General features: G+C 47.2%; 1 protein-coding gene across 4 annotated transcripts in view; it reads left to right on the top strand.

The window, feature by feature from the left end:
* The window catches only part of BICD1 (BICD cargo adaptor 1), a 213,010-nt gene that overhangs the window by 57,823 nt on the left and 136,312 nt on the right, over positions 1-18,875 (top strand). For all 4 annotated transcript variants that reach the window (XM_049783792.1, XM_049783790.1, XM_049783793.1 and 1 more), the window contains exons 2-4: positions 702-914; positions 13,808-13,960; positions 18,237-18,659. In XM_049783792.1, the coding sequence (XP_049639749.1) occupies positions 702-914; positions 13,808-13,960; positions 18,237-18,659 (789 nt within the window). The remainder of the gene's footprint in view (positions 1-701; positions 915-13,807; positions 13,961-18,236; positions 18,660-18,875) is intronic.

Below are 18,875 nucleotides of genomic sequence, written 5' to 3'. Positions count from 1 at the left end.
TCAGAAGGATCCCACTATCTGGTTGTGGTGTATCCACCTTTTTTGTTACTGTACTCACTGTACCACCCTTTGGTGGAAAAAAACAAACCAACCAACCAGTGTTTCTGTTTGCTGCTCCTGTGTCTCTGCATAGGAAAGTAGACAGACATGTAATCGCCCTGTTTTCGCTCTTGCTCCAGGCACAGGAATGTGACAGTGATTCTCTGTTCTTGCAGTATTGGGGATGTCCTTACTGCTGTAGTGTTAGAACGCTAATGAAAGGATTGTTTAACTAGTTCTGCAGGACTGGAGCAATAGTACAGTAGGTAGGGTGCTGCTTTGTACACAGCCAATCTGGGTTTGATCTCTGTCACCTCACATGGTCCTCTAAACCCACTAAGAATATTTTCTGAGCATAGAGCCAGGCGTAGCCCCTCAGCACTGCAGAATGTGGCCCAGAAACCATAAAAGAACACTAGTGCAGATTTCTCTAGAATGAGAGTGAAAACACAATTTTCAGTGGCCCCTTGCTACCCTGTGGGAATATTTCTAGAGTCTGTCTTGGCACTGGTGTCATCCACCATCTCACCTATCCAGAATGTGTTTGTAGATTCTCTTTTGTACACGAAGTAGAAAGCTCACCCCTTGGTGTACAGGTCAGAGAAGTACCATTCAGAGTCTGCAAATAGTCACACAATCTGTTCCCTTTCTGCATCCTACAGGCCTTCGGCCAATCCTTCTCCGTGCATCGCAAAGTTGCTGAGGATGGCGAGACCCGGGAGGAGACACTGCTGCAGGAGTCAGCATCCAAGGAGGCCTATTACCTGGCTAAGATCCTGGACATGCAGGCCGAGCTGAAGCAGAGCCGCGCTGTGGTCACCAACGTTCAGGCAGAGAACGAGCGGCTGTCAGCCCTCGTGCAGGACCTGAAGGAGGTAGGCAGGCAAGCTTGAATGTCCCTCCTTCTATAGGACACCCCTCTGTTCCTCCAGGGGGTTCCAACAAGGAGCTGCTGGTTGGTATCTGTGCTGCATTGACCCAGCCCCATACCTGGCTGGGTTTTTCTTCCTCTGTGGTAGTTGAGAACTGTAGCTTCCAGGGAATGCCATGTCTTGACCTGAAAAGATGTTTGCTTGGGGGTCAGAGTGATAGTGCAGCAGTTGGGCATTTGCCTTGCATGCAGCCCACCTGGATTCAATTCCTGGCATCCTACATGGTCCCCTGAGCCATGAGTAACCCCTGAGTACTGCTGAGTACAAAAACAAACAAAAAAGATGTTTGCTTCTGGTTTTGCACAGACCACGCTTGAATATGTATGGAGACTACCAGGGCCCATCAGTGGTATTTGGGGGGCACGTGGTATGGGAGGCAGCACTTAGACCCATGCCTGTCTTCTGCCTCTGACCTCTGTCCTGGGCCTGGCCAGGGTTGCTGAGGACTGTGCTGACATGGCTTTTGGTCCCCTTCCATGGGTCTCTCCTCCAAAAACCTCTCTAACCCGCCACAGAAAACCCCACTTCTCAGTCTGATCAGCTATGCTGTGCTCCTCCTATAACTCTTCCATCCCCCATATCCTACCCAGCAGAGTGTGTATACTCAAATTCTCAGAGGGGACTTGTTTTTGTTTGTTTGTTTGTTTTGTTTTTGGGTCACACCTGGCGGTGCTCAGGAATTACTCCTGGCTCTGAGCTCAGTTACTCCTGGCAGGCTCGGGGGACTATATAGGATGCTGGGATTCGAACTGTGTTGGCCGTGTGCAAGGCAAATGCCTTACCACTGTGCTTTTGCTCCGGCCCTGTCTCAGAGGGGACTTGGAACATAGCCCAGGGTCTGGAGTGTGGAGATGGCTCAGCAGTGACCACAGGCCTGGCAGGCATGAGGCTGATAAAAATCCTGGCACTACCATAACTATAAAAACCGTAAGACAAACGTCACTTAAAACCAGAATATGGATGGGGCCGGAGAGATAACACAGTGGTAGGGCGTTTGCTGCTGACCTGGGTCAAACCTGGGTTTAATCCTCGGCATCCCATATGGTCCAAGTCTACAAGAGTGATTTCTGAGTGCAGAACCAGTAGTAACCCCTGAGCATCGCTGGGTATGGTCCAATATTAAAAAACAAAAAACAGGGCCCGGAGAGATAGCACAGCGGCGTTTGCCTTGCAAGCAGCCGATCCAGGACCAGCGGTGGTTGGTTCGAATCCCGGTGTCCCATATGGTCCCCTGTGTCTGCCAGGAGCTATTTCTGAGCAGACAGCCAGGAGTAACCCCTGAGCACCGCCGGGTGTGGCCCAAAAACCAACCAACCAAACAAACAAACAAACAAACAAAAAAACCCAGAATATGGCCTGAGCTTATGTTAGTGGGAGTACAAGGACCACCACCAGAGCCTGGCCTCATCAGCTATGTTCCTGCCTTTCAACATCCCTATCTTGTTTTCCTATTGCCTCCCACCTGTGACCTCCCTGACTATAACCCTGTGAGAACTGAGTGAAGGACAGACACACAGACCCACAGGCGAGGACCACTCAGTGCCACCATGGAGTAAAGGCAGTGTAAGGAGGAAGAAGAGCCTTCCATGGTACACGAGTACCTCCCATCCCCCGGGAAACAAACCTGACCTAACTGTCCTGCTGACAACATTCAACTCAACATGAATCAGATCTGAAAAAAAGTTTGGTGGATTGGAAATTTGATAAGGTTAAGTCGTGGAGCTGGGTTTTTTCTGTCGGTGGGGGGTGTGATACTGGGATGCTGTAGTCCATGCAGAAAGGGAAATTTATGGGTCCGGAGAGATAGCACAGCAGCGTTTGCCTTGCAAGCAGCCGATCCAGGATCAAAGGTGGTTGGTTCGAATCCGGGTGTCCCATATGGCCCCCGTGCCTTCCAGGAGCTATTTCTGAGCAGACAGCCAGGAATAATCCCTGAGCACTGCCGGGTGTGCCCCCCCCCCAAACAAAACAAAACAAAACAAAAATAAAGGGAATTTTACTTCCACCTCCTACCCATTCTGGTAATGCCACAGAGGTATCAGTCAGAATCGAAATACCTGGAAATATTGGTGGCTTTTATTTTCTCATGGAACTTGGTGAAGGAGCGGGACAATTTTTCTGCCAGGAAGATGGCGGCAGTGGGTGGGGGTTGACGAGTTTTCCAGTGGCAGAGGGTTGGGTGGTGTCAGCCCAATTTCCTTCCCAAAAGAAAGATCCAGAGTTTTCAGCCCTGTAGTCTGGTCTCACCTGAGAGAATTCAGATGCTCATACTTGATTTCAGTCAAGGTTCTGGGCCATTTCTGTTGGGAGGGAGGTGTATGTTTCTCTATCTTGTCCCAAGGGAAGGCCATCTCAACAGGAAGCCAGGCACTACTCCCAGATATGCTCAGCTTGGTAGTATGGGGAGCTCTCATAACCTTGCTTAGTGGTGTCAGAGATCAAACTTGGGGCCTCATATAGGTGAGGTATAGTCCCCAAACCTTTGATCTCTGTCCAGGGCCCCATAATAATTGCTGAAAATGGTATACTTCCTGGCCTTGTTACTCACCAGAGGCCCTGAGGCTCAAAGCAGAGTTTTCGGGTAGGCTAGAAGGAGGAGATTGTGCAGGTAGACCTTGTTTGAAAAGATGTAGGGACAGTGGCTTGGACAGGACAGTTGGGCTCATGACATTAGGGAAGTGTGGCATGCTGTGACCCCATAGGTTGAGTGCCTTGATGAAAGGCTCTCATGTCTGTCCCCAAGCCCTGTAATGGCCACTTTGTGAGCTCTTGTTGACAGCCTAGAGAAGCAAAGTCTGTGTGCATCATCCACTAAGGGCTCACTAGACCCTGATTAGGAGTGGCTTCAGGTTGTTGGTGGTGGACAACCAGGACCTTACTCCCCAAACCCCCCATGTTTCTCACACCGGGAAGTAGGCAACATTTAACACAGCCTCACAACAGGATGTTTGCCTTTGCTTGTGGCATTTGGCCTTGCCTGCACAATATGCAGGGGCTTCTCTGCCCTGATAGCAGTTTTCTCAAGTTCTATAAGTGGAGTATGGAGGGACAATGAAGCAGGGCTGGGAAACTGACAGGAAGGCCCAGTTGCTGTGGTTCAGGGCCCACCGAGGTAGTTCTTGCAGATGACTGGCAGAGGCTGTTTGCCGACTCACAGGTTTGCTTCTTTTATTGTTCATCATAGAGCAGTGACAAACAGGAATGTCCTTCGACTCTGAGATAGGGGAGCCTTCTGGAAGGGATCAGGAAATGTACCCACAATGCTGTCTCACTCAAGGGCTCTGGAGAAGTGAGCCTAGGGACTGTACAGTCTATCTGGGGCACCTATGGGATCTGGTGGTTCCCGTGCATGGGATCTGCAGAGGAAAGCATTTTTTTTTACCTGCATGTAATGTTTCCAGTGGTACCACAGTTGTTTAAGAAGGAAAACAACAGTGAGAAGCTGCCTCCTATGTCAAATGTTGGACTGGTGATGTGTGGGTAGAATAGACCTGTGGTCTTTATCCATATCACATGTGGGAATTCTGTGTATGGTTTCATGTATGGACTGCTGCTCAGATTTTTATTTCCACTTTTTTGTTTTGTTTTGGGGCCACACCCGGCAGCGCTAAGAGGTTACTCTTGGCTCTGTGCTCAGAAATCGCTGGTGTCCTGGCAGGCTCAGGGGACCATATGAAATGCTAGGATTCGAACCAATGTTGGTCCTGGGTTGGCCGCTTGCAAGGCAAATGCCCTACCGCTGTGCTATCTCTCTGGCCCCTGCTGCTCAGATTTTAATATGCATATATTCAAGTATATTTATGGAAGAGCATATATGCATACACACATACATGAATTTCTTCCCTTTTCTCCTTCCTGCAACTTTTCAGTCTGGTGAATAGGATCAAACACCAGAATCTTGGAACAAGAGAATAAAAATACTCTCCTCCTGGACCCGAAGACTAAATCTCTGTGCATAATCCATTTGGTGCACATTGATTTTTGGACTCAGCTGAGCTGGTTTCAGTTTCAGCCCCTGCCAGACCTCAGGCCCTACTCCAGCGGCGCCTGTGCAGGGAGGGGGCGGGCTGCATGCTCAGCACTTCCTGGGCACTTTTCATCTCCTTTTCCATCTCAACCTCTATTTCCAAAGAGCATCCAATTTCCAAAGACAACCCTTCATCAGGCAGGCTTGCCTGATTAAGATTCTGCTCAGGCATCTGATTCTCCTTGGGGAATTTATAGCTTAATCTGCCCATCAAGGACCCTGGAATCGACTGCATTTCATGAAAGTTATAGAAACTCACACTCTGGCAAGGCAGAAAGAACAAATATGTGCAGTGCTAAGAGAGGAAAAGAGCTTCCCGTGTGGCTTGCTTCCCTCTTTCAATGCTCAGTTACTGCAGTCTTCAACTGGGAGCTTTCTTGTGAGCCCTCAGATTCCTCTGTGCCCAGCTCCCCCACCACTTAGCAGTAGCCAGAGATGTGGATTTAGAAGTAATTCTCTGACGGAATTTCTATGTCATTGGAATCATTTTTCAGAAAGCAGAATTTTTATCATGTAAGTCTCAGAATATACACACACACCCACCCCCCAGGGCCTTGTCCGTATCTGAAGGATCTAAGATCAGAGAAAGTGTTTGCTGATGGCTGGGCACACAAGAGATCCCAGAGTTGTTTTCGTTAATTTGATTGAATTCTTTCTTTCTTTGGAGATGGAGGGACAATCCCTCCATTGCTGGGAGATCCCGGCAATATCAACCAACATGGACGGGATGGTAAAGAGCATCAGGGCTACCGTGGAGCTAGCCGGGGCCCATGCACCCCAACTGTCTCTTGCATGCACCTGCACATACAAAGGGTTTCCATGTGCTGCCTCTGAATGTCAGGTGTGGCAAAGAGTGTCTGTCCAGCATGGAGGGAGGAAAGACTGGCTGTCTAAACAGGGCAGCAGCCACATCTTCCCCAAAGGGCAGGGGCAGAAGTGCACGGCCAGTGACACCATCTGTCCTAGATTCTTGTGCCTCTTCTCCGAGCAGGGGAATGGGGCAACATCTAACTCTACTTGCCCAGAGCCTCTCCCAAAGGGAAGGAACCTCTGTCTGCACAAGGCTTCGTAACACAACTGATGTGCTTCCCAGTTACGTTGTCTTGGGGTTCAGTGCTGAAGAGTGAGGCCCCTTAAGAGAAAGAATTAGCATCCAAAATCTTTCCCAATCACCCCAGATGTCACCATTCATCACCACCTGCATTTCTTCCCTGTTCCCTTGCCCTATACTCTAGCAGACATGATTTCTGCTTTAGAGTGATGCAGCCCAGAGGGTGGCATGAGGTGATGTTGCTTTTCTGAAGTTGTCAAGCACTTCCCATGCCCTCTAGTAGTGGCCTTGAATTGTAAGGTCAGTTGTGAAGGAGTTGATGGGCACTGGCCAGCATGAGCTTTCCCTGTCTGTCCTTTCATTGCTATTGACTATGAGGTCATGGCTGGCAGGGAGCATGGGTGACCTGTCCACAGTTCAACATGGTTAGTTAAACTCTGGGCAAATTGAGAGAGTCTTTCAGTGAGTCACTGTATAGTGAGTTAACAGATATGTTTATTAATTACTTTTTCTTCTTTATCTCTCCCCCCCTTTTTTTTACATTACTTTATTTAAGCACCATGGTTACAAGGTTGCTCATAATATAGTTTAGTTATATATATTTTTTGTTTTGTTTTGTTTTTTTGGGCCACACTCGGTAGTGCTCAGGGCTTACTCCTGGCTGTCTGCTCAGAAATAGCTCCTGCCAGGCACGGGGGACCATATGGGACACCGGGGTTTGAACCAACCACCTTTGGTCCTGGATCAGCTGCTTGCAAGGCAAACGCTGCTGTGCTATCTCTCCGGGCCCTAGTTTAGTTATATTTTTAATTTTTTAGTCTTTATTTATTTCTTGATTGATTAATTGGTTTTTTGGGTCACATCCGGTGGCTCTCAAGAGTTACTCCTAGCTCTGTGCTCAGAAACAACCCCTGGCAGGCTGGGGGACCATATGGGATGCTGGGAATCAAACCGGATCCCTCCTAGGTCAGCCGCATGTAAGGCAAATGCCCCACCGCTGTGCTGTCTCTCTGGACCCACAGTTTAGTTTTGTTTTTTTTTTTTGTTTGTTTGTTTGTTTTGGTTTTTGGTTTTTGGGCCACACCCGGCGGTGCTCAGGGGTGACTCCTGGCTGTCTGCTCAGAAATAGCTCCTGGCAGGCATGAAGGACCATATGGGACAACGGGATTCGAACCAACCACCTTTGGTCCTGGATCGGCTGCTTGCAAGGCAAACGCCGCTGTGCTATCTCTCCAGGCCCTCACAGTTTAGTTTTTAACTTTGCACTCATTTGTTAGTTTTGTCAGGAAACAACAAGAGTTACTGATTCTTCTTACTCATTTGCTATAAGCGTCCTCAGCTTATTTTTTATGTACTTAGTTAGTTTTTATTTTATTGCTTTAAAAAATGTACTTCTGACACTTTTGGCAATTAATGGTCCTGGGATCCAGCTAAGGGACTCACACATGGCCAGTCATGCTCCGTTCACTTGTTTCTTTTTTTTTTTTTTTTTTTTTTTTTTGTTTTTTTTGGGCCACACCCGGCAGTGCTCAGGGGTCACTTCTGGCTGTCTGCTCAGAAATAGCTCCTGGCAGGCACAGGGGACCATATGGGACACCGGGATTCGAACCAACCACCTTTGGTCCTGGATCGGCTGCTTGCAAGGCAAACACCACTGTGCTATCTCTCCGGGCCCTCACTTGTTTCTTGACCCTTTTGTGCTTTCACTAAGTGCAGTCCTGCCAGCTCTGCCATTAAATCGCTGTTCATGGGCAGAACAACATGACAGTGGGAAGGGCACTTGCCTTGCACACAGCAGACCCATGTTCTGCATCCATCCATTCCTGGCACCACATACCATTTCACAGCCCATTGGGAGTAATCCCTGAGCTCAGAGCCAGGAATAAAACCCTGGGCACCACTGGATGTGGCCCAGAAACAAACATGGGCTTCTTTGTCCCTCATTATCTCTCTCCATGGTTTCAGTGGCCTTTCTTGCAAGGTTTAGAGGACATTTCCTTCAGCCTTACAAAATAGGCACATTTAATGCTCATCTGTATCCATGTATATTGAGCATACTTTGTTCTGAATGGTTTTCTTCATAATTTTCTTTTAATTAAGTTGAAGTGCTTTTCCTCATTCCCCTTATTTTGTTTGTTTCAGTTTGGGGCCATGCCCTGTGGTGTTAAGCGGCTATTCGTGGCTCTCTGTTCAGAAGTGACACTTGGGGTGGGGGAGTGGGGACCCTGTGCCTGGGATTCAAGTGGAAGATTCAAAAAAATGCCCCTGCATTCCCCTTCTGCATTTCTCAGACCCTCATGAATTACTCTCTTCAGAGCATGCACGCTTCCTTTCCCACAGGACATTGTCCCCTGAACACTTGAGTTCTGTCAAACCCCTTGTCCTGCTGTGTCCTAACAGGCTGCACCATTCGAGCCCCTCCCTTTTCTCTTGTTTCTATATTTGGAGCTTCTTTCCTGGACAGTTCCTGTCTGAGCAGACTGGTTCCACTTCTGTGATCCGTGCTCTGGTCTCTGCCATGAAGCGCTGAGAGACAGCCTCAGGCTCTTTCCAGAAGCTGCTGCTTTGCTCCTTCTGGGAACTAATGATCATCTCAGTATGTAAGAAGAATCATTCTTTGGCTACTGTTCCAGAATGAGAATGAGTGCTTTCCTAAACTTCCCGTAAAGGCAGTGTGGAAGCTACTGATTTTGATCACCAGGTACTGCAGAACTGTAGTGCTCTGCAGGCTCTCTGGTGTCTGAATTTCCTCAGGAACTATGCACCAGATAGCCTCTACATCCTTTTCCAGGACAATAGTCCTGTCACTGCCTGTCCGTGTCCATAGCTCATGTCTGTCCATGCCTTTTTCTTTTTTTTTTTTTTTTGGTTTTTGGGCCACACCCGGCGGTGCTCAGGGGTGACTCCTGGCTGTCTGCTCAGAAATAGCTCCTGGCAGGCACGGGGGACCATATGGGACACCAGGATTTGTTTTTGTTTTTGTTTTTGTTTTTGGGCCACACCCTGTGACGCTCAGGGGTTACTCCTGGCTATGCGCTCAAAAGTTGCTCCTGGCTTCTTGGGGGACCATATGGGACGCCGGGGGATCAAACCGCGGTCTGTCCTAGGCTAGCGCAGGCAAGGCAGGCACCTTACCTCCAGTGCCACAGCCCGGCCCCGACACCGGGATTTGAACCAACCACCTTTGGTCCTGGATCGGCTGCTTGCAAGGCAAACGCCGCTGTGCTATCTCTCCGGGCCCTGTCCATGCCTTTTTCTGTCCACAGCCCATGTGTGTTCGTTCCTGTCCCTACCCACAGCAACACCTGCCCATGCCTGTCCCTACCCATGACCACACTTGTTCATGATCACAGTCCCTACTTGCTCCTGTTGCATGTACCATTAGCCATGCCTGCCCTTACTTGACCTGCCCACAGCTACACACGCAATATAAAATTTCTGAGTTCCTATCTTTATTACATAAGAACTTCTTTTTGTAAGTAAGACTTCCTAATGCGAAAAGGAACAATGCTACATGCTATATAGGGGTAAAAATAACAAGCCAAACAATCCCTTATAAGCTGGTTCTAACATGAACTCAGAGCCCAAGAGAAACTTATCTACTACAAATTCCTACTAAACAAATCCAAAAAAAAGGAAAGGGGAAAACTACCTCTACATAAAGAAATAGACAATACAAATTATATCTATTAAGGAAATACATCTAAAGAAATATACGAAGGAGATATACATATCCTCTTAATTTATTTTGAGATATTCGGGGGTGGGGGGAACAAAATCCAGAACACAGCTTCAGCCTGTAACATGGTCTTGTGGAGCCTGCAATATGTCTTTCAGCAGTCATTATCAGGAAATGGCCTTGAGCTGGGAGTTTCTCAAAAACTGAATCTGGTAGCGAGCAACAGTCCACAGAGAAGGGAGGTGGAAGAAAAGGGGCCGCCAAGAGCAAAAAGCAGCAGTGATGGTGGCGGCAGCTTCTTGGGCTGAGGCAAGGCAGATTGGGAATCTGTCTTTTCACTTTGGGAGCTATTTGGCAGGTAGCTGGGAAGGGAGGAACACTCCGGTTTCTGAGGAGTTATGAACTGAGGTAAAAAGGGTTAAAAAGGGAGAAATAACAGCTCTGGGTGAGAGAGTGAAGGGTTAGGAAAGGATTTATAAAGTAGTAAGCAGGGGGGGTGGGTGGAGGAAGGGTGATATGTAACAGGGGGAAGGACAATATACAACATAGACAAATGCTATGTATATTATAGACAGACATTAGATAGACATAGAGTTGGCTAACACATACATTCACGCACACACATAGACACTGAGGATTGGTCAATGGGTTACAGTTGAAAAGCTGACTCAGATGGAATGGGTCAGAACACTTAGAAAATATACAGCTGGCAAGTCAGATGTTAAGGTTTCTATTTTCTAGGCAAATCACCATTGGTGAGGGTAAACTTTACTGAAGAAAGGCTTCCTGGGAAGTCCTGATAATTTCTATTCTTATCTTTATTTTAATTCTAGTCGAGTTTTGTTGTTTTTACTTCATGTTAAATTAGGTTTAACTAAATTGCATACCTTATTATTATTATTATTATTATTATTATTATTATTATTTTTGGTTTTTGGGCCACACCTGGTAACGCTCAGGGGTTACTCCTGGCTATGCGCTCAGAAGTTGCTCCTGGCTTGGGGGACCATATGGGACACCGGGGGATCGAACCACAGTCTGTCCAAGGTTAGCGCAGGCAAGGCAGGCACCTTACATCTAGCGCCACCGCCCGGCCCCACCTTATTATTTTTCAAATTTTCTTCTTTTGTATTATGTTACCATTTTGGGCTTTTGCTTTTATTCTCTTCATCTCCCACATGCATGTTTAACTAGTTTTTAAAGTTACTTTTTAATTTTAAAGACATTTTCCATGTTGGCAGGTGGATTTTTTTCGAAAAGTTTTTGAGGGAAGGGAGATGATTTGAAAAAGTCTTTCTGATTTTACAACTGAGTTTCATTTGTTTTGTTACTTATTCTAAAGTAACCCTAATATAGGCAGGGGATTTATTCATCTCTGTATGTTTCTACTGTTTCTACTGTGCTTCCTGATGTTTTATGTTCAGCGCACACATAGATACACCAGGTCAGCTGTGGAAGAGGGTAAACTCTCAATTGGGAGTCTGACTTCAGGCCCACCTTCCACTGCCAGATGCTGCAGAGCTTTGTTCTTCTGGTTATTTTGTTCTAGAGAGGGACTACCACAGTTCTATTTTACTGGTTGTTTTTTAAAATCCTCTCCCCTTTTTTTGTTTTTTGGACCACACCTGGTGACACTCAGGGGTTACTCCTGACTATGCGCTCAGAAATCGCTCCTGGCTTGGGAGACCATATGGGACACCGGGGATTGAACCGAGGTCCGTCTTGGGTCAGCCTCATGCAAGGCAGGCGCCCCACTGCTGCACTATCGCTCTAGCCCCTTGTATCTGATTTCTAACTAGATGGATGTATGCAGTTTTTTATCCTCAAGGGTTACCTCCCATGGAGCAGCAGCTCCCCCAGTCATTTACTCCTCCTTCTTCAGCCTTTCAATTTTCCTGTGCCATTCCTGAGCTGTTGAGTTGCAGTACATATCAGTGTGCCTTGGCCTCAGTCAGCTTGAAACCCACAGTCTCACTTTCTCAGAGTTATTGCTCATAGAATGAACCTCTAGGGAGGCCCTTTTCTGTCCTCAAGCCTGTGCTCTCGCCTCACAGACCCTCCTATAGCATTACAGCTGTCTTGATCATGTGATACATGCCATTTCTTTCCAGCACGTCAGCCCTTCTCATGTCTCTGAGCAGGGAAATAGAACCAAGTACACCACATCATTGTTGCAGACTCTGTCTTTCTGGAAGCAGAGCTTTGTTTTTGTTTTTGTTTTTTTTTTGTTTTTGTTTTTGGGCCACACCCAGCGGTGCTCAGGGGTTACTCCTGGCTGTCTGCTCAGAAATAGCTCCTGGCAGGAACGGGGGACCATATGGGACACTGGGATTTGAACCAACCACCTTTGGTCCTGGATCGGCTGCTTGCAAGGCAAATGCCGCTGTGCTATCTCTCCGGGCCCGGAAGCAGACCTTTGTATCTTCCACAAAAAAAAAAAAAAAAAGTAGGCTCCGGAGTGGTGATGCAGGACATAAGGCATCTGCCTTGCACACGCCAGCCTAGGACGAACCAAGGTGTCCCATATGGTCCCCCAAGCCAGGGGTGATTTCTGAGTGCATAGCCAGGAGTAACCCCTGAGTATCACCAGTGTGGCCCAAAAACAAAAACAAACAAACAAAAAAGTAAGGACTTTTGTGAATTTCCTGACCGACTGTTACCTGACTTTTGTCATACCATACTGTTGCACTGTTCTCTCACCCACATGCTGAGTGAGGCTCCATCTGTCTGTCACCTGGAGCAAAGATGGGTGGCATGTTTCTGTGTCCATGTGGCAGTACTAGTACAGGAGGAGGTGAATGTAAGCCTGCAGACAGGATGTGGTTCTTATCAGTGTCCAATTCCTTTGTGCCTTGACCAAATGGGGTCTGTGTGGAGGATTACCCCTTGGACCTGGCCCTTAGCCTCTTCTCCCTGGAACAGCCTCCTCTACTTGAGGGGAGTAAAGCCTGGGGGTCCTTGCTCTAGCATTCTCAACTCCAAGTCATCCATCTACAAAGGGGCCTGTTGGTATGGTCTTCACTGCCCAGGGCACAGGCAAGGCAGATGCTGCATCTGTGAGAAGAACTGAAAAAGGGACACAGAGCTCCAGCCCAGAGGAGGGACCGACGAAGGGGCTGGTGACAAGGGTAGACTGTGTGTTTGTGGGGCCCTGCCACTGAGCTGTGGCCATTGGGCTGATATGCATAAGGATTTATCATTTCCTTTTACCTCCCACAGTATGTGCAGTCTCTTCCCGCTTTATTCCACACACTTCTCCTTTTCTCATTCCTTTATATAATTCATAACATTTGTGCAATCCGTGCATGATCATTTAGTTATTTCCCCCAATAGACATAGGTTGTTTGTTTCTAGATCTGTCTGCAGATCTTTGCCCTTTATTTCCTCTTCGTGTTTTCTAAGAACACATACCCTGCTGGGCTTGGAAACAGCTCAAATGGAAGAGCACACACCTAGCGGATGTGAGACCTGAGTTCCATCCCTCATGTGTGCCTCCACTTCCCTCTAGTACCAGGACCATCAGGCCTGTACCACTGGGCCAAGTATCGCTGGTTATTCAGTACCTATAAAATAAATGAAAGGAAAAAGAAATTATAGAACCAGGAAGGACAGTATCAGAATGGTGCCTGGCCCAGGTTCAATCCTGGTCCTCAAGTTCCTCCCAGTGATTCTGCATGTGGCCCTTTAGGCACAGGGCACTACTGGAGTAGCCTGGGAAATCCCCAGCATTACAGGGCCTGAGCAGCACCACAACCTCAGACACCTCACAGTAAAGTTCTTACCCATTTGGTCAAATGTCTCTTAGGTGTGTGAACACTTTGAGCACCACTCAGTAGCCTTCCAGCGAAATGAATATGTGTGCCTGAGGCTGGTTTGGATGAAGCACTGATGCACTGTGTCTCTGCTTTTCATATTCTCACAGGTAGCAGGCGGCTGCCATTTAAACACGGTGGTGCTAATGTACACTCCAAGTGGTGCTTCTGGGATTTGTTGTGGCTCAGACTTTACACCTACACCAGATATTCTAGGCAAGAAGAGCTGGCGTTGATGATGTATTCTGTTCTGTTCTGTCCTTTCAGAACAATGAGATGGTGGAGCTGCAGAGAATCCGGATGAAGGAGGAGATCCGAGAGTACAAGTTCCGGGAAGCCCGCCTGCTGCAGGACTACACGGAGCTAGAGGAGGAGAACATCACACTGCAGAAGCTCGTGTCAACTCTGAAGCAGAACCAGGTACAGCTGGACACCTATGCGTACCACTCTATGCACCGCATGCACCGCACAAACCACTTGCACATGCACAGCACGCAGTCCACACACCTCTCCGAACATACACACCAGAGACACACCATACATGTATCCCACACACCGCACCATTCATGCTCACCACACACTTTAGAGACCACATCATACATACCACGACACCATATATGCACACACAAAATATACTATACACACCACACATGCCGCACACGTCTCAGATGACACAATACACACCATCACACCATAAATCTACTACACATACACACAAAACAATGTGTGTACAAAACACTCAGTACATATGTATCACACACATTCTACTCACTTTGCATGTCATACATATACCACCTAGCACATGTCACACCACACACCCTGTACATATATCATACATGCGCCATACCTTTCTTTTTCTCTGGAATGATATGTCTGCGAGTCTCCTGGTATAGCTAAAGTAGAAAGGAGACCTAGATAGAGGTACTTTAGAACGATACTTAATAGAGTGATAGGTGCTACTTCTACGGTAGCACTATTTAATTTATTTTAGTAATTAATTTGATGTTTATGGTCCTTTTAACCTGACAAGTCTTCATTAAAAGTGTGGGTCTTGGGAGGGAAGTGGCTCAGTGGGCTGATAATGCTCTCTGCATGAGAGAGACCCAGGCTCAGTCCCCCGTACTGCTGGAGTCACTCCTGGGTACTGCTGGCCATGACTTTTCCATTTAAGAAGACAAAAATAAGTATAAACCTGGGTCTTGGTGTATAAGCAGTGATTTCTTGCAATCCCTCTTCCCTCCCTCCCTTCCCTCTTGTGTGCTCACTTTCTCTCTGCCCCCACTTAGGTGATACAGTGAGGGGGTTATATAGCTAGAGTCAGGAGGAAGCAAGTGAAAGGAGAAGAGAATGCCCATCCTCCCTCTCCACCCTAGCCATATTGCTTCTTTATCTTCTGCCACATGCTTGGTGGGAGAGTAAGGAAATGCAATGCTTCTGCCATACAACTGAAGCCTGGTGGTGTCCAGGCTTGGCCCTTCCTGGTCACTGGAGCTGGATGCTGGGCCTTGGTGCCTGTGTGCTGAGGCTACTGAGATATGGGTCTTGGTAATGACCTCTGGGCTTAGTGAAGGGCCCTAGAAAGAGTGTAAGTTTAAGTTTGTTCCAAGGGAGCTGCCCAGACAGGAAAATGTTCTGTCTTGTTTATTGCCAAGAAACCTTGTCCAGGCTTGCGACCATGGGAGCTGAGGTCTTGGAGCTGATATCCACATGGAGCCTGTGACTTGGCCTCCACTGTCCCATCAGCCCTGTTCATAGTCCCTGATATCCTAGCTGAGGGCAGCAAACCTTGACTCACCCGTTCTACAGAGGTCAGGGCTGCTCTAGCTCCCACATCTGGACCTCAGGGAGAGAGTCCCACCCCCCTCCTTTCATCCTCTTGCACTGCAGATAATACCTGGGTCTCAACTCACTGCCTTGTGTTTGGGTCTCTGTCACATCAGCCAATCCTGTCCCCAAACTCAGCTTGTACCCACAAGGGCTGATTGAGGCTCTGCCAGATTTGCCACACTGAGATTCTTTGGAGGTAGAAGAAATAGAATTAGATGCTAGTATCATGACTGAGGGATACATGCTTGAGGGTTTAAAGTTTAATATAATAGTCTAAGCTAATACCAGTCTTCAAATCGATATAAAAGTATGGTCAAAAGTCTTCACTTTAGTATCTTTCTGTATTGTTCCATTTGTGGTTGTTTACTCAGAAAACTCTGGCTCAGGAGCATTGTTTTGTTGACATTTAAAGAGGAAGATGGAAACACATAAGTATGGAAGAAGCTTCTGTTTCTTTTGAGGAACTGTCATGGTAGCTGTGCAGAGAAGTGCAAGTGTCAGGGAAGCCAGAATGCAGGAGAGCATAAGTCTCAGGTGGTGGTCAGGGACACCTGGATTGTCATGCAGAAGTAGGGACTGTGGCAGTGGAGATATTTGTGTCACCGGGCAAAGCGCTGGTAAAAGACCCTGCCCTTCATCACATCATCTTCTCTTTTGTTTCCTTTTCTTGTTTTTTTTTTTTTTGTTTTTTTTTTTTTTTGGTTTTTGGGCCACACCCGGCGGTGCTCAGGAGTTACTCCTGGGGGCCGGGCGGTGGCGCTGGAGGTAAGGTGCCTGCCTTACCTGCACTAGCCTAGGAGACGGACCGCGGTTCGATTCCCCGGCGTCCCATATGGTCCCCCAAGCCAGGAGCGACTTCTGAGCGCATAGCCAGGAGTAACCCCTGAGCGTCACCGGGTGTGGCCCAAAAACCAAAAAAAAAAAAAAAAAAGGAGTTACTCCTGGCTGTCTGCTCGGCACTGGGGACCATATGGGACACCGGGATTCGAACCAACCACCTTTGGTTCTGAATCGGCTGCTTGCAAGACAAATGCCGCTGTGCTATCTCTCCGGGCCCTTTTGTTTCCTTTTCTAACTCTCACACACATTTGATAGTTTTGCCCTTCTTGTGATTTCCAACTTTCTTTTTACTTGGCATAAAAGTTTCTTCAAAGCCCTCCCTGCAAAAAAGTTTCCTTGCTATTAAACTACATAAGAAAATGTAACAGCGGGCCCGGAGAGATAGCACAGCGGCGTTTGCCTTGCAAGCAGCTGATCCAGGACCAAAGGTGGTTGGTTTGAATCGCGGTGTCCCATATGGTCCCCCATGCCTGCCAGGAGCTATTTCTGAGCAGACAGCCAGGAGTAACCCCTGAGCACCACCGGGTGTGACCCAAAAACAAACAAACAAAAAAAAAGAAAATGTAACAGAAATCACAAAAATGGAGGGGCACTGTGATAGGTACACGACTATTCAAAACAGCATTTCTGGGCCCGGAGAGATAGCACAGCGGCGTTTGCCTTGCAAGCAGCCGATCCAGGACCTAAGGTGGTTGGTTCGAATCCCGGTGTCCCATATGGTCCCCCATGCCTGCCAGGAGCTATTTCTGAGCAGACAGCCAGGAGTAACCCCTGAGCACCGCCAGGTGTGGCCCAAAAACAAAAACAACAAAAAAAAGACAAAACAGCATTTCTGATTTATTAGGCACTCCACCCAAAGCTCCGTTTTGACAACTTCATCTCATTAAAAAAAAAAAACTCATGTAGGGCCGGAGAGATAGCATGGAGGTAGCGTGTTTGCCGTACATGCAGAAGGATGATAGTTCGAATCCCAGCATCCCATATGGTCCTCAGAGCCTGCCAGGAGCAATTTCTGAGCATAGAGCCAGGAGTAACCCCTGAGCACTGCCGGGTGTGACCTAAAAAAACCAACAAAAAAAAAGAAAACCCATGAAACAATAAACAGTTTTTCATCTTGAGAACTAAATTTATATGGTTTATACTTATTATAAATGACTTATTTGTATATACAAGTATGTTATGACTTATTTTGTTTATAGAACATCAAAAAGTATATCAGGGCCCAGAGAGATAGCATAGTGGCGTTTGCCTTGCAAGCAGCCATCCAGGACCAAAGGTGGTTGGTTCGAATCCCTGTGTCCCATATGGTCCCCCATGCCTGCCAGGAGCTATTTCTGAGCAGACAGCCAGGAGTAACCCCTGAGCACCGCCGGGTGTGGTCCCAAAACCAAAAAATATATATATATATATATATATATATATATATATATATATATATGTTGTATGTGCTATTACACCACATATTACATGATGTATATATGTAGTACATATATGTTGCCACATAGATTACATAAAATAGTCAACATATAATATGTATGTACTAGGCAAGCTAATATAAACATTGAAATATAGGTATATTAATATAATATAAAATATATGCTATATGTTACGTTTATATCTTATACTACCTAACATACATATGGCATATGTATATTACAAGGTACCTAGAATAGTTTAATGTATATATGTACCGTAGAGATGTCTGTGTATTACAGTTATCACAGAATTAAAACATGTTGTATGTTATAATAGCTATACATCAGTGCACCCATCTTACTAAATAGAGAGCTATGATATGTGGACAATAGACCTAGAATACACATTCCAGTATAACCATGTGGACACACACGGATATTATATTGCCCAGCATAAGGGAACCTTTGTGTATGCTAATGTTAAGGAGGTAGGTGCCTTGGTTACTGTGGATGTTTTTAGCCTGCCTTTTGCAGACCAGTTTCCTTATAGTTGTTGGGATCCTTGCGTGTGCAGAGCCCCACACTGCCTCACTCCTCTCTGTCCTCCCCTGTAGGTGGAGTATGAAGGTTTGAAGCACGAGATCAAGAGGTCTGAGGAGGAGACGGTGCTGCTCAACAGCCAGCTGGAGGATGCCCTGCGGCTGAAGGAGATTGCGGAGCACCAGCTGGAGGAGGCCCTGGAGACACTGAAAAATGAGCGGGAGCACAAGAACAGCCTGCGGAAGGAACTGTCTCAATATGTGAGCCTCGGTGATAACCACATCAGCCTGGCAGTGGACGGGCTTAAGTTTGCGGACGAGGTCGGGGAGCCCAACAATGATGATAAGATGAATGGGCATCTGCACGGGCCCCTGAAACTGAATGGAGACTTCCGGACCCCCTCCCTGAGGAAGGGGGAGTCTTTGCACCCCGTTTCTGACTTGTTCAGTGAGCTGAACATTTCTGAGATCCAGAAACTGAAGCAGCAGCTTATGCAGGTAATCCTGGCTTCTTGTGCATTACACTTTTCACTCCGACTTAGTCTTTGAGGCTTGGCCCTTCCTCTGGCACTTTAGAAGTGCAGTGTTTGAGAAAATCCTCCAGGATATTGTGGGGGAAGTGCTCATTTGCTTTGCTTTTAGAAATGACTCTGGGAAGTTAACTCCATGGGCTGGAGCGTATGAAGTGCTTACAGGAGGCCCAGGTTCAAGCCC

Source organism: Suncus etruscus, chromosome 11, assembly GCF_024139225.1.
Source record: "Suncus etruscus isolate mSunEtr1 chromosome 11, mSunEtr1.pri.cur, whole genome shotgun sequence".
Taxonomy (NCBI): Eukaryota; Metazoa; Chordata; class Mammalia; order Eulipotyphla; family Soricidae; genus Suncus; species Suncus etruscus.
The sequence above is the reverse complement of the archived record's forward strand: the minus strand, read 5'-3'. Positions and strand labels throughout refer to the sequence as shown.